Source organism: Ovis canadensis, chromosome 4 (assembly GCF_042477335.2).
Source record: "Ovis canadensis isolate MfBH-ARS-UI-01 breed Bighorn chromosome 4, ARS-UI_OviCan_v2, whole genome shotgun sequence".
Classification (NCBI taxonomy): domain Eukaryota; kingdom Metazoa; phylum Chordata; class Mammalia; order Artiodactyla; family Bovidae; genus Ovis; species Ovis canadensis.
In genome coordinates this window covers 26,345,033-26,359,992 of record NC_091248.1, presented here as the reverse complement: position 1 = coordinate 26,359,992, position 14,960 = coordinate 26,345,033, and the positions used below count along the sequence as shown (strand labels likewise).

Genomic DNA, 14,960 nt, shown 5'->3' with positions numbered 1-14,960 from the left:
ATGTAATCAATAAGCAAGTATTTAATGAGCACCCATTTGCACAACACACTGGGCTGTACTAGGCAATTTCCTTTTTTTTCTTATCCAGTAGTCAATACTGTTTCAAAGATAAATCTTAATTCTTTTTATGAACTCTTGGTCTGTCTTCCTTTCCCTCCTTCAGATGAACCAGGGAGTCTTGGGAATTTTAATGAATAATTGTCAAGTGGCAATGGCAACCCACTCCAATACTCTTGCCTAGAAAATCCCATGGACAGAGAAGCCTGGTGGGCTGCAGTCCATGGGGTCGCGAAGAGTCAGACACGACTGAGCGACTTCACTTTCACTTTTCACTTTTATGCATTAGAGAAGGAAATGGCAACCCTCTCCACTGTTCTTGCCTGGAGAATCCCAGGGATGGGGGAGCCTGGTGGGCTGCCGTCTATGGGGTCGCACAGACTCGGATACGACTGAAGCGACTTAGCAGCAGCAGCAGCTGTATGACACTTAACTGGCTATTTCTTTAATATTTGACTATTGTTTACTTATTACTTTACATATTTCCTGCAAAAAAACCTTAAAAGTCAGGCAGATATAAGATACTTTATTTCTAAGAATGAAAATAAACAGGAAAGCCTATAGAAAAAAAAAAACAACAAAAGCCCTCTATAGGAGTTTACACACACACACACACACACATACACACAATGCTCATATGGCATTTTCATCTGGTAGAGTTGAATACAAGACAGTGTTGGAGATGGCAGTAAACTACAGAATATATCACAACTAAATGCAATTAAATTATTGTTATAAATATCATGCTGCCCAAATAATAAGTCTGTCTGATAGACAGACCAGCAGGTAGCAGTTTGCCATCTTGCAAAAAGAGTTAAGAAAATCTCAACCATCAAAATAGGGTGATAAAAGGTTAGAGATATACTACATACAAGCAAGCCACTCTGCCCCTGAGTTGGCTTTATCAACAGCCGAAATTCTGCTCTATGAAGTTATGGGAAAAGTCAAGTAGCACTTGGACGCCATGAATAACGCACAGACCAAGCTGAAGATTCTGTCAAGAGAATTTTGATCTTCACTTTGAGCAGTGTCTTATGAGAGGCGTTCAATAAAAGTTTGATTGATCAAAGTCAAGTAAAATGGATTGCGAACAACTGCCAGAGGAAGAGCTTTAAATTGCTCTTCCAACAAAAACAGAGGTAACAAAAGTAGATAGGTCTCAAAAGAACGACACTGAGTAGTCAACTACAGAGTGACACTTTTATTACAGTCATTAAAAAGTGAAGCTTAAGAAAAGCTCTGATTCTTCTCTCATACTTTAACACATTTGAACTTTAGAATAAAATATAACAAAATATAAACCAAAAAGGACAATACAAACCTGAGAATATGCCAAAAAACATATACATAACAGCAAGAAGGCTAGTTTCAACAGTAAGCCAAAATGCCACAAACAATTTCCTAAGAGAGAAAATATTTAATTTACTAAGAAATGTAAACTTACATTAGAAAACATGTTAAATACTCTCTATTTAACATATTAATACCCTGCATAGTTCTTTATAATAATTTAAGGCTCCCTACAGGATACACAAAATATATCTAAAATTACAAGTGGGACACAAAGGAAGAAAAGGTGGAGCGTCCTTACTAGGAACGAGGCTACAACATTGATCTGATACCCCATATACTTGATATTTAGCCACTATAAATGCATTTGAAAATACATCCCAGATTCAATTATACTGTTCATTATTGGAAGTTACAACAAAACTTGGAACAGGTTCAATGTAATTCTAACAAACACTCATGTTTAATAACTTTGGTAACACTGCTGAAACATTACAGTTTTAAGAAGGGAGCTTAAGAACTTCCCAGTGGATTAGTTTAATCTATAAGATGCACTTTAATGTATGCATATTTTAAGTTATGTGTTCACAGTTTATACATATTGATTATCATTTTATAAATATGCAGGGTTTGTGTTGAGGAATTAAACTACAGAGACTCTCCAAGACACAAATGGACTTCATTGAAGGCTGGAGCTTAACTCTTTCCTGAAAAATTATTTGGTATTATTAATAGAAGTCGACAGAAAATATTTTTTTGATATATAATATTTGACTGAAAGACCTAAAAGACATTATTAAAGATAAAAAAAATTCTGTTTCAAAAAAACAAACAAGGTTTAATTTTAATGACATGATCTTGATGGAGAAAAGCATTAGGATCAATGACTGTGACCTTACTTTGAACATTCATCAGACCTATCTATGTAAAATTTGAAGATGACACCTTGTGGGCACTTACGTTTCCTTAAACATAAAACAGGTTGATAATAACTGCTTAAAGGGTTGTTTAGAAGATAAGCTATAGTAGTGATTTTTAAGCTTGTCTGACACAAATAGCCTTTTTGCAAATGAATGTCTACTCAAAATCTACACACACACACACACACACACACGCACATGCGCACACACACACGCACACAGACACAGGATCAAGTAAACCAGAGATGCCAAGACTGAAGCAGGATGTGTGGCCCTCTGGTGCGCTCCATTCTGGCTCCATACAAGAGAGTTTGAAAACGGCTGTACTAGCTGATATGTAAAATGGCTTTGAAAGTTTAAAAGGAGAAAACATAATATAAATGCAAACTATTATTCCTCACTGTTAATACTACTTGAACCACGTAACTTTCTAGAAACATAATTTAAGAGCAAATTTTCAAAATATCAATGCTACATATAAATTTAAACTGTCAATACATCTCAATAAAAATAACAGCCGTTAGCAACTAAAAAGAAACTTGCACTGGAAGAATATATTTATTAACATTAGTAAGAAAATATATTTACCGTTTGCTTTTTTTTGGATTATCTGTGGCCACAGTGCTAAAGTAACGTATATGACCATGAACCATACAGTGACCAAGGGGACAAAGTAATAGAATTGATAAGGCCGATCCATTACTATGCATAACACCACTACCAGGAAATTGAGACGAAATAAGACCTATTAAAAAGGAGAAGAAAATGGTTTTCACTTTGAAAAGTAGACAGATCCTCTCTGACAGAGTATAAATGTTTAAGACTAAAATCATAACTGTACAAGTACTATTTGCTAATCCTTAAAAAATCATATTTGTTCTAAAATTATTGTAAAGAGTTGAACATAAAACATTTATGCATCATTTTATTAACTGGATCCCAGCAAAGCACCAACCTGAGCTGTCCTCTGGCTACAAGTGTCAGCTTGTTAAATGCAGGAAAAGAATCATAAACCTCCTTCCCAGAGCTACAGTTTATAAACAAAGATTAGGTTATCTCAATGAAAGAATGTCCATTTGATCTCCATTTGATGTTGATGTATCCCATTTGGTATTAAGTTGAAAGTTTTAACAGATACAAAATAATATTACTCAAATTTAAAAGGGTCTTTGAAAAACAAAAGTATCTTCGGGACTTCCGTAACAGTCATTTCAGATGGTGTGATGTCAAAGAACACAGAATTTGAGCAGATTAATATTAGAGCTTTATCACTTACTACGTGACCTTTTTAAGTGAAAGTCACTCAGTCATGTCTGACTCTTTGGGACACTAGGGACTGTACAGTCCATGGAATTCTCCAGGCTAGAATACTGGAGTGGGTAGTCATTCCTTCTCCAGGGGATCTTCTGAGCCCAGGGATCAAACCCAAGTATCCCACATTGCAGGAAGATTCTTTACCAGCTGAGCCACAAGGGAGGCCAAGAATACTGGAGTGGGTCGCCTATCCCTTCAGCGGATCTTCCTGACCCAGGAGCTGAACCAGGGTCTCCTGCATTGAAGGCGGATTCTTTAGCAACTGAGCTATCAGGGAAGCTTAGGCAAATTATTTAACCTCTCTGAGACTCAGTGTCCTTGTCTGTAAACATAAAGATCATAACTCAGGATTGTAATGAAGGGTAAATAGAATAACGTTTACAAAGTGCCTAACACAATGTAGAAACTTAATAAATCTTAATCCTCTTCTTAGAGAGAGAAAACACAGCATATTATAACAATCCCAGGTAACTGTACGTTTCTACAAACTAAACAGGAGGGCCTGGCGTGCTGTGATTCATGGGGTCACAAAGAGTCGGACATGACTGAGTGACTGAACTGAACTGAAAGTGATTCAGCAATGTTTTCCCCTGTGTGCATCTATTATACATTCATCTAAATTGTTTTTCCATCCCTCAGTAATAAATTACTTATTTTGAATTATTAACCATAGAATATGGAAATAATACAACTTTAAAGCGCTATTTCACAAATTCAAATTACTTCAAATTATTCATGGCCATATTTATATCTTCTCAACAGTCAGGCACAAAAGCACGTTGAAATGAAAGAAAAAGAATAACAATGCATTCCTACCTGACATACTCTATGGATTCCAAAGTCTCCTTTGACCCAAAAGTATGAGAAATGCCCATACCCTGTCTGAAATAGATACGCAGCAACCAGAACCCGAATGTGCATGTACACAGGCAAAAACTGTGGAGAAAAATAAACAGGTCAAATACATGTCGACGTTAACTATACCTAAATAATCACAACCAGTACATTTAACCAAGATAATGGAGCATTATTATTATTCGGTGTTAGCACAATGAATAGATTTATTCTCAAAAATTAGGCATCATAGCAGAGGTTAAAAAAAAAAAAGCAGACTCTGGAATCTGATAGACCTAGATTCAAATTCTGGTTCTAACAGTTATGTGACTTTAGAGTTTTCTAAACTGCAAAATGAAAGTATCTTCTCCTTTCTCAAAGGGTTTTGTGAGAAATGAATGACAATAAATGTGAAGCGCTTTACACACTTGATTCAATTTGAATTAAATATATGATATCCACAATTATTAATCATCATATATGCTGAACATGAGGTTGCTCTGGAATTCACATTTTCTCAATAAGAAGATTAAAAAACCAAACAAAATCCTACATTTTTGGCCCCCTTAAACATATGGAATTTAGACTTATAAATAAAATTGTCATGATTACTTATTATTTAGCAAAAATTATACATTTAAAAAATATATGCAAACATAATTCAGAAATATTATTTCCCTCCTAATCTTTTATAAAACAATTTTATTTTTCCCTCCTTTGACGTTTCATCTTTACTATGATTTTTCAAAGCATCACATCTTCACTTCTGTCCAAGCTGAATGGAATACATTTCTCATCTATATTTTATGGGAGTCACTGGAAGTATTATTTCATTTACAAGTCCAAATTCTCTTAACCTTAAACCACTGTCATTGTACCTCTTCACGACGCATTAGTCCCTTAGTTGTCTATTCGCTATTTCGCAATACAGGTAGTGTGCTGCCTTTTAAAATGATCTTTAAAAGACTTGTTCAGTGACATCCAACATTCGTAATAAAAGGCTATTCTTTTATGAATAATTACTAAATCTATGTAAACATTTTTTTTTTTGCTTCTATTTGATTGACTCATCTGATCATTTCTGTAATTATCCAGCATTAACACTGGTTATGGCCACTTTAGCCAAGTGTTTCTTCCCCAAGTGATACTTTGCAGGATAAAATAACTGAGCAGATGCCTTAAACAGATTTAATAAGGCCTTGAACATATGCATCTTTTGTATGTATCCTTGAATGCATCCTTGAACATTTCTTTTATCTTTTCTGAGGGATAACTTTTTTCTGGAAGGAAACCCCCGATTATAATAAAGTGTAAGTCCTTCAATATAGCCTCCACTTCAGCCAAACTTAGATTCTCTGTCTCCTAAACTGGCCCTTCTTGTGTTTTTCTGTCGCCTCTTCTTTGTTTACCTGCTCATTCTACCCTGGAATGTTCTCCTAACCACATTTATACATATCCTATTCTTCTCAAGAGCCCTGGTGACATTTCCCAATCTTTTACTCTCAGATGAAAGTCATTTCTTCTTCCTTTGAGGTCTTTTAGCACAAATATCTACATATCAGATTTTTTATTTATTGCTCTTCATCATTAGTTCTTTCTAATTTTCAGTGCAAGTATAACATATTAGAATCATGGGGATGAAGGTGGGAACACAGGATTGAAAGAGACTTAAAACTATTCTAATCCAAACCTGTATCTTTACTTTATTCTTGATTGCACTTTAAAATATTTCCTTCAAGTATTTGAGCACCTTTTAATAGTGGAAAACATCCAAATTCTTAAGGCAATCCATTCCATTTTCAGATGGTCATTAACTGCTATAAAGTTCCTCGTCATGAACAACTGAAATCAAACTATGTAAAAGCTACCAATTTAAGCTCTCTAGGACAGTGCTGTGCAATGAAGTAAAATGTGAGCCAGGTGGCAAATTTTTCGTGTGGCTGCCAGACATTTAAACAGTTAAAAGAAATAGGTGAAATTAATTTTAATAAACAAACTTTATTTAACTCAATATACCCAAAATATATCATGCCAACATATACTGAGACATTTCATATTTTTACATACTAGGTTTGTGAACTTTGTATACATTTATCAAAATGAGTCATACTTAATCTTATACATATTTCACATTTCAGAACATCTCAATTCTGACTGCACTTCAAGTGCTCAATGGCCACCTGTGGCCACCAAAATGGACAGCTTAGCTCTAGAGCCACATGCATGCCCTTTATCACTTTTACAGCTGATTGCTCTGTAAGCATTTATAAACAGAGGTCAAACTGAGGCTAATCATTCCCAATTACGTAAACCACTCTCCATGAAACATGCTTTTGAGCCCCTTCAAGGATGGGTCTGGGCCTACAATGTTGAGACTTAAGTTATATTTAAACAGGAAATGCAACCATTTAAATGGAATTAAACACTATCACAATTTGCCCAGTCTCTACCAATGCTGCATTATTGCCAATGTTGTACGATACTTTTGACTTTTTAAAGATAAAGCCAACAGAAGATGCGAGAACAGTGCAACACACGCCTGTTCACTATGCTGAACTACTTAAAAAGCGTGTTGCTGCCACATGACACCATCCCTAGAAACTTCAGCAACTGTCAGTATCACCGAAGAAAGAACAGTTTCTTACATGACTGTATTACCATTATAACACCCAAGAAATTTAATATGAATATAACAGCATCCACATACAATCCATATACAAATTTCTTTGATTGTCCCAGCAATATCCTTTATTATTAACTTTTTTAAAAAATTTAGGAACCTTAAGAATCATACACTGCATTTAGTTTTTATTCCTCTTTGGCCTCCTTTAATCTGAATTGTTTACCTTTTTTGTCTTTCAGGAGTCAAATACTACAACAAAATGTTAATATTAAAAATGTATTTAGTATCAAACTTCATCAGAATTAGTAATGAGGCTGACTTCTGGTTCTGTTCTTTTTCTAGCCTCACAAATTTTCCCTTAAGACCTTTTTATTCAGGTCCCTTCAGGGAAGTTACTTACAAACTCTCAAAGAAGAAAAAGCCACAATGGAACACAAAGTCATCTACTGTATATACCTAACTTGCTGTACACTGTATATTTCACAGTATTTTATCTGTATCTGATATAAGTTATGTTTTAAAGGAATTTTTACACCAACAGTTGCAATCTGCCAGTCCACCTGGATTATTTTAATAATTCTCTGTAATTTTTTACATAGTTTCTATTTTATTATAAAAACACAGCACAACTAAAGCTTGACATGTTTTACTCAAAATATAAAACATTAATAAGGTAATTAAAATAATCATGACAATTAAAAAGTTTTTTATGAGGGTAATTCCACAAATATCCAAGAATCAAGTCCCAAAATATGTTATAACCCATGCTGATAATGCTTTGCCAAATGTAGATTCAGGTAATTTTTAACCACAAAATTCTATATAAAAGAACAGGGGTATGTGACTCATCACAAATGATCTTTGTATCTTTCCAGAATATAGATATTTTAAGAGTGTAATTTAGAATAAATTGGGATGTAGTTTAAGACGTAGTAGAATGTTAATTTAGCAAATGATTATAATAGAATGCCAAACTGCTTTCATCCCTTTATGATCCAAATGCTTTCTGGAATCACTGAATTGAAAAACTGAATCTGCCATCAATACTTCCTGATTTGGGTTTTTTTCATTTTTTTTTTTTAAACAGTACTATTACTCTTTAATATGTCAGCAATTAATTATGTCTTTAAGTGGCATTTTCTTAAAACCCTTTCCACATCCTCTCAAATCTTTCCCCACCCCCACCCCAAATTAATCTAATCTTTCTTCACTTGTCAGAGCTATTTCTACGACTGGATATTCGTGTTTGCTTGCTTTTTAGAGAACTTGCTAAATTCATCACAGCTTCTGAACCGGGCTTGTAAACGAGCCCTTCGCATCTTCGCATCTTCTTGCTCTGGATCTCTCTTGCTGCCTGGGCTCTCCCACAGCTGCTTGAACCTCCTAGGGCCCCTCCAGCTGCAGCGCCACAGGAGCGTCACTGCTGTCACAAATACGCAGATCACAGCTGCACAGCCCCAGTTTAAAAGGTGTGCTTCTCCCTCTGCCTTTAGCATTTAAGCAAGTCATTCATAAAATTACCGGCAATTTTCGAAAATAAAGAGACTTAATGAAGAATAACATGAGTATTTTCTAATTGTTAAGAGATATCTGATGAACCCCAGTATTATTTATCTTAACCACTGCTATGGAAATTTCAAAACACTCCTTTCTGGCAAATCTCCCCTGTTATCTCAACATAATATAGATTCTATGTTAAATTACTGTTTATAGACATGTGCTTTATATAAGCAAATAAAATAAAAACCAGTTCATGTTCAATAGTTCCCAAATTATGAATCTGTTAAACTCTTAAAACATATTTTATAGAAATCAAACAAAATTTTATTTCTATAAAAACAAATTTTATAGAAATCAATTTGTACCATCACTTAAAAAGTATAAGTGGTTATTAGATACCTAGGTTCACTCTTAAAAGCTTGTTTTAACTGTAGCTCTAATATTACAATTCTGAATACATTTTTTCCTACCCCTACCAAATCTGGTGTCCCCAGTTAATGAAAATCCTAAGTCTAAAAGACTTAAAAAGACACCTACTGTTGAGGGAAAAATTATTTTGGCCAGGTACAGAGGGTACCAGGTGAGCTAAGGAAGGGTCCTCCATCTCATGGAAGTGGTTAAGACTTAGGAGTTATGGAACATAATACATGGTCAAAACAGCAGATCATCAGTATCCGAGGATTCTGACTACTGAGGCAAGAGAGTTCTACATTTTTAAACTTTAGAAGTATAAAAATGGTTGGTCAAACTTGCTAAGATACAATGAAGTGTAGAATATAAAATATAATCATCTAATCTGATTTCTTTTAATAGTAACTAGCCTATTCTAAATCCTTTGCAACTAAGTATCATCTAGAAAGTCTCCTAATAAATTAGTTTTCTAACAGGATGACATGAAACAATACCCTTGAATGATTGTTCCTACTACATCAAAATTAATGTCAAGTAAATACAAATAAATTATTGCCTTATCTTTTAAAAAATTATTTTGCTTTTAAGTGTAATCCTTCTTAGATCAGGTGGTAGGAGAGAAATGGGAAGACAAAAAGATTGGGAGGGAAATAAGATGGGTCTCTAAATGCTGGAGAAAATAAAACACAAAGAGTTGGTGTCTTGAAGGAAACATTAAAGTGACATTATTTCCTATATTTTCTGAACTTAAATTTGAAATACTTACTGTACTTGCTCCAGAGATATGATAAATCAAAATCACAAGTTGCATCCAGCCTTTCCATTCATCTGTTTGTTCTCTATTTAATACTTTAGTCTGTGCAAAATAATCAATATTTGTTTTAAAACTCATCAAGACGTTATTATTTAGACAGAATATATTAAGCATGTTAAAATTTTTCTTATAGGATATAAATTAATCCTTCTTTCAAAAGAACCTTGGGGGAAAAATAGTTTAAGACAGTCATTTAATTTCTTGATAAAAGAGATAATGAACTATTTAAATATAATATGAATTTTAAAATGAACATAAAAGAGATTTTAAATATTTGATACATATGGTTTTATATTATTTTTTAAACTGTGACAGATATCTTTATAAATCCAAAAAATGGCATTTTATAATTTTCTTTAAGAAAATCTTAGAATTTCAGTTAGAAAAAAATCTCATAGTTCTCTTACACTGTACTGTGAAGAAAAAAGCTCCATTATCATACTTTATTTTCTCTAGAATATTCCCACTGGGGATGAAGAACTGATTAATCATCCTCCTATGAAAGTTATTTCTTACAAAAGAATTTATTAATTCAAATAAATCATGACTTATAAAGGAGTTACATTTATATTCTGAGCAATTACAGCAAAGCTGAAATAGGCATTCAGAACACTTTTTAAGGGTGCCCACGTTATTATGTAAGTTCTAATTTGTGTGTGCATGCCTGAGTGTATAAATATATAAATAGAAAAAGTGTTTATTAGTGTAATTATATGCTTTTAACTTATAAAAGATAATAGTATCTCATGTTTGTGGACCATCAGAAAGTGAGGAGCATCTCTACTTTTTCCATCCTCAGGCAGGCAAAATAACACCAAGTCACAACATCTTTTTCACTGTCATTATTTTCCAACTTTTCAACAATCTTTATGAAACTGAACTTTCTCCAAACTGTTCCAAAAAAGCAACAGTTAAGAGTCCACTAAGTGGCGTACAACTGCAATATTCCTCCATCTCCTTCTGTGAGTGAATGTTTGTATACGATGGCAGGATAAATAGTATTAATTCTTTAATCCAGACTTCATAACGAGATGAGGAGGATAACATGAACTAAAAAGAAAATGATTCTTACCTCCTTGGTATTTTCATTGTAAAATACTCCCAAAACCAAGATGTAGATAATTGGAATAAAGAAAGTTGAATGTGTATAAAATTTGTTTTCCTTCATAAATAGATTTGCCCGGTCACACATATAGAAATAAGCCATAATCAGGCCAAGTTTGCAGAAAGACTGTAAAAATACTTCTAATGGAGACACAGAGGGATTGATAATATTTTTCTTTTCTTCTCCACTTTCCAAGTCAGTACAAGGCTTATTCTTCCGATGAGCATTACGATGAATTATATAAAAAATTAAATATCCAATAATAGATAAAGTGAAAAAGCAAGCAGCTAGCTTCTGTATGAGAGTAAGAGGAGGCCGAGGTTGACAACAGGAACCATCTACAGGCTTCAAAATCTTATTGCAATACACGTTCATAAGAATCATTGCACTCTGTGAACAAATCAAGTGATTTCGTTATTATCTTGTCAGTAATGTATTTCTCATTAGGTTTTCTCCTGTGAATACAACTGACTTTTTAGCACTGAAACCAAAATGCTTTTGTACTTTTTACTACCATTTCCCAAACAATCATGTAAATAATGATAGTCCTTCAATCTGTAAATAACTAGTTCAGGGTTTTTCAAACTTCTTGGGTTATGATCCATAGTGAAAAGTTCATTTTATAATGTGACTCAGAATATATATATACACATACATACATACATATATATATATATATATATATATGAAACAATACCCATCCTTACTACTTGGAATGCATCTGAGTTTTTTTCCATTCTATTCTTTAAAAAAAGATAAAAATACAGATTTCATGACTGTTAATGGGCTGTGACTTTTAGTTACAAAAACACTGACAGATGTCAAGGACCAAAGAACTGTAATTAACAGATGTTCAATACAGAAGATACCAAGATACTTAAGGTACACTTCCAGTCCTTAGATATGAAAAAAGAATGTAGAGTAACTGCCACCAAAAATGATTAACTCTCAGCTAACAATATTTATAATATGCCCTTCATTCGGTTCACAAGTTTATGAACCACTTGGGATTCAACAGTTTTAGTGTTTCTAACTTGAAGTGGAATCTTCAACATAGTTTTATCATAATAAAATATTCTAGGCAAGCTACCAGGAGCCGTTCTAGCTGAAGGTTCAGTCAAATTTAGTTTTATGAAAACTTCATGGTGCTAAAAACCTTTAGAACTCTAAAGCATTCAAAGTATTCAGCCATTTAGAAAATCTCATTCTCTCAGCTTTAAGACTTTAGAAGATTCTGAGCCTGGGACTCTTGCAGACACTAGTCTACAAACTCCATTCCAAGGTTCATCACCAGTTCTAGGGAGTCCACAAAGCCCTTGAAAAAGTATGGAGAAGTGTTGGGTGCGTGTGTATGCACATATGCATTTTTCTACAGGAGAGGAATGGAACAATTACTTTTTATCAGATACAAGGGTTATGTGATACTCAAAAAGATTCAGGACCACTACTTTACCTGTTGTACTATGTGTGAAAATTTATAATTATCCAGTTCTCTCTTGTATTTAAACTACAATCCCTTTCCACCCATCAATCTGGAGTTGTTCAGTATCTACTCTGTATCATGATTAATGCTTAGGGTATCAGAATTAGAAGGAAATAATAAATAAAATGTTCTCCATATTAAAATATGCTCTTCGTGGAAGCTTAATTTTATTTTAAGGTTTAAGGCAAAGAGAACATGGAGCAGCAGTTTCCAAACATGAATGTAACGAGGACTTAAAAGCTTTTTAAGAGTATCTAGCACTGACTAAATGAAGCTGCATTTCCTTCCTTCCATAACCTTCTTCCTTAGAGTATATGAAAACTCTTACATATTCAGCGAGGTGATGAAAAGTCAAATTATTTCTAGATCTATGTCTAGACAGAAAAACTGAAAATAACTGACTGCAATTCAGTTCAGTTCAGTCGCTCAGTCTTGTCTGACTCTTTGCAACCCCATGAACTGCAGCACGCCAGGCCTCCCTGTCCATCACCAACTCCCGGAGTTCACCCAAACCCACATCCATCGAGTCGGTGATGCCATCCAGCCATCTCATCCTCTGTCGTCCCCTTTTCCTCCTGCCCCCAATCCCTCCCAGCATCAGAGTCTTTTCCAATGAGCCAACTCTTCGCATGAGGTGGCCAAAGTCCTGGAATAGTGATATATAGCTATTGGTTAGATATTACAGTCCCTACTGACAGATACAAGAATTCTTACAGTTTCTCTGCTTGATTCAGGAAGATGTAAGCCATCCAAAGATTCCATGATGGTTTCTTGAGCAATCAATTTGGAAACACTGAACACCTTAACATTTGATTTAGAATTTCTGGTGCTGCTATTCAAAATACTGACTGCAGCTTCATTGTAGGCATCTATCTTCTCATTAGTGATCATTTTCCTATTTTCACTTAATAGATCTTCATAAACAGGATCTGCACATGAAACATATTTTTAAAAATACACTTAGAAGTCCCTACTGGTAGAAATTATAATCATGCAAGTTAGTTAACTGCATTTCATATTTTGTTATTAAAGTTGAGAATTCCAAGCACCTAATAATTCATTTTTTTAAACAGTTGACCAAGATTTTGTAATAGATTTCCTAGCTTATAGTCAAATTTTGAATCAATCTATACCTCTCTTCAAATTAAAAGACTTTTATACCTCTTCTCTCTTAAGTACACAACTCTTAGAAAACATTTTTATGTTCTAGCATGTCTTAAGAGTTTGAAAATTTTGGATGCTGGATTATATCAGGTAACGGGAATTCAAAACTGGATTATGGAAGATCGCCTAATTAAGAATAGCAGTCAATCTTTTTTTTTCCTCCTGTTGCTGCTTATTTTTGCAAACTTTATTCCCACAATTAGGAGGTAATATTACTAATGATCAAAGCTTTTTACCACTTAGCATAATCATTTAACTTTTTCTCACTTTAGTAAGAGAAAGGTTAATGAGTCTGTAAATGAAATAGTGATTTTGGAAGAGATTATTACCATCCTTGTTATTTCTCTCAGTTTGACATTAAACTTGGAAATAATTATAAGAGTTTCGAACAAACAACTTAAATTGCTAAAATACCCAAGGCGTTTCATATTGTGCAGGGCATTAAATAATGGACATTCAATAAACTTAAGTGAGTTGATCTAATGTCAACTTTTTCTTAAAGAATTTCATTGCCAAGTACAAACTAGATGGTTTGAATTTAAATATATTCTGTCAATTCCAAAGAATGTTTACTTCCGATGAGTCTAATATTATGAATCAGATAATTTTTTCTATATTTCCCAATCACAATGAAAACTTGATAAGAAATAAAATCAAAGGCAAGGCATCTAATTTGCCTTTAGGACTTATTCTCTTTGTTAGGTTCTATTCTAACTGCTGAGACTCCTTGGAGAATTTATTTATTATTAATTTTTTACTTATTATATTTATTAGTCTATCTGTTCCTTAAGTTCAAAACAGGAAACCAAATAGCTCAAGTTTACTCTAATTTTGCAAACATTTATTCTCATAAAGTAGTAATTTTGCTTCTTGAAATAGATAATAGAAACTCAAGCCTCAAAACAGATACAAATGACATTTTTTCATTACTTTTACCTTGTAAGACCCAATAAACATCACTCGTCTTTGCCAGTTTTTCTAAAAGTGGTGCTATGGAGGTAATATTCATTTTATATTGAGAAAGCGCTTCATTGCTGCCATTGTGAATCTTGATAGACCACTAAGAGGAAGTAAAAATTAAGCATTAATTCAGTATTTATCACAGGAAAATGAAAGTATATCATTTCCTCTATTGTAAAAAAGGTTCTCATTTTAAGAGAATTCCCATTTTTATTCAATATTAGAATAAAATATGGTCAATTATTTCATGAAATGCATGAAGGCAGTTACAAAGAGCTGATAAAAAATTAGACTTTCAATGCATAACATTCAAGAAAAAAGAATGTAATTTTAGATATAAAAATAATATTGACATTTACCATAAAATTTCCTAAGTTCATCAGATCTTTTTAATTAAAATTATCAGTCTAATTAATTACAAGAGAAATAAGAATTAAAATATAAGTATAATCAAGAATTCTATTTAACATAAGTTAATTCTTTCT

At 33.4% G+C, this 14,960-nt stretch overlaps 1 protein-coding gene across 2 annotated transcripts in view; it reads right to left on the bottom strand.

Annotated features, from left to right (window-relative positions):
* The window catches only part of CASD1 (CAS1 domain containing 1), a 54,825-nt gene that overhangs the window by 12,742 nt on the left and 27,123 nt on the right, over nucleotides 1-14,960 (bottom strand). For both annotated transcript variants that reach the window (XM_069587428.1, XM_069587429.1), the window contains 7 exons: nucleotides 14,452-14,575; nucleotides 13,066-13,280; nucleotides 10,836-11,258; nucleotides 9,716-9,805; nucleotides 4,398-4,517; nucleotides 2,856-3,012; nucleotides 1,379-1,458 (listed from right to left, as the gene is read on the bottom strand). In XM_069587428.1, coding sequence (XP_069443529.1) covers nucleotides 1,379-1,458; nucleotides 2,856-3,012; nucleotides 4,398-4,517; nucleotides 9,716-9,805; nucleotides 10,836-11,258; nucleotides 13,066-13,280; nucleotides 14,452-14,575 — 1,209 coding nt within the window. The remainder of the gene's footprint in view (nucleotides 1-1,378; nucleotides 1,459-2,855; nucleotides 3,013-4,397; nucleotides 4,518-9,715; nucleotides 9,806-10,835; nucleotides 11,259-13,065; nucleotides 13,281-14,451; nucleotides 14,576-14,960) is intronic.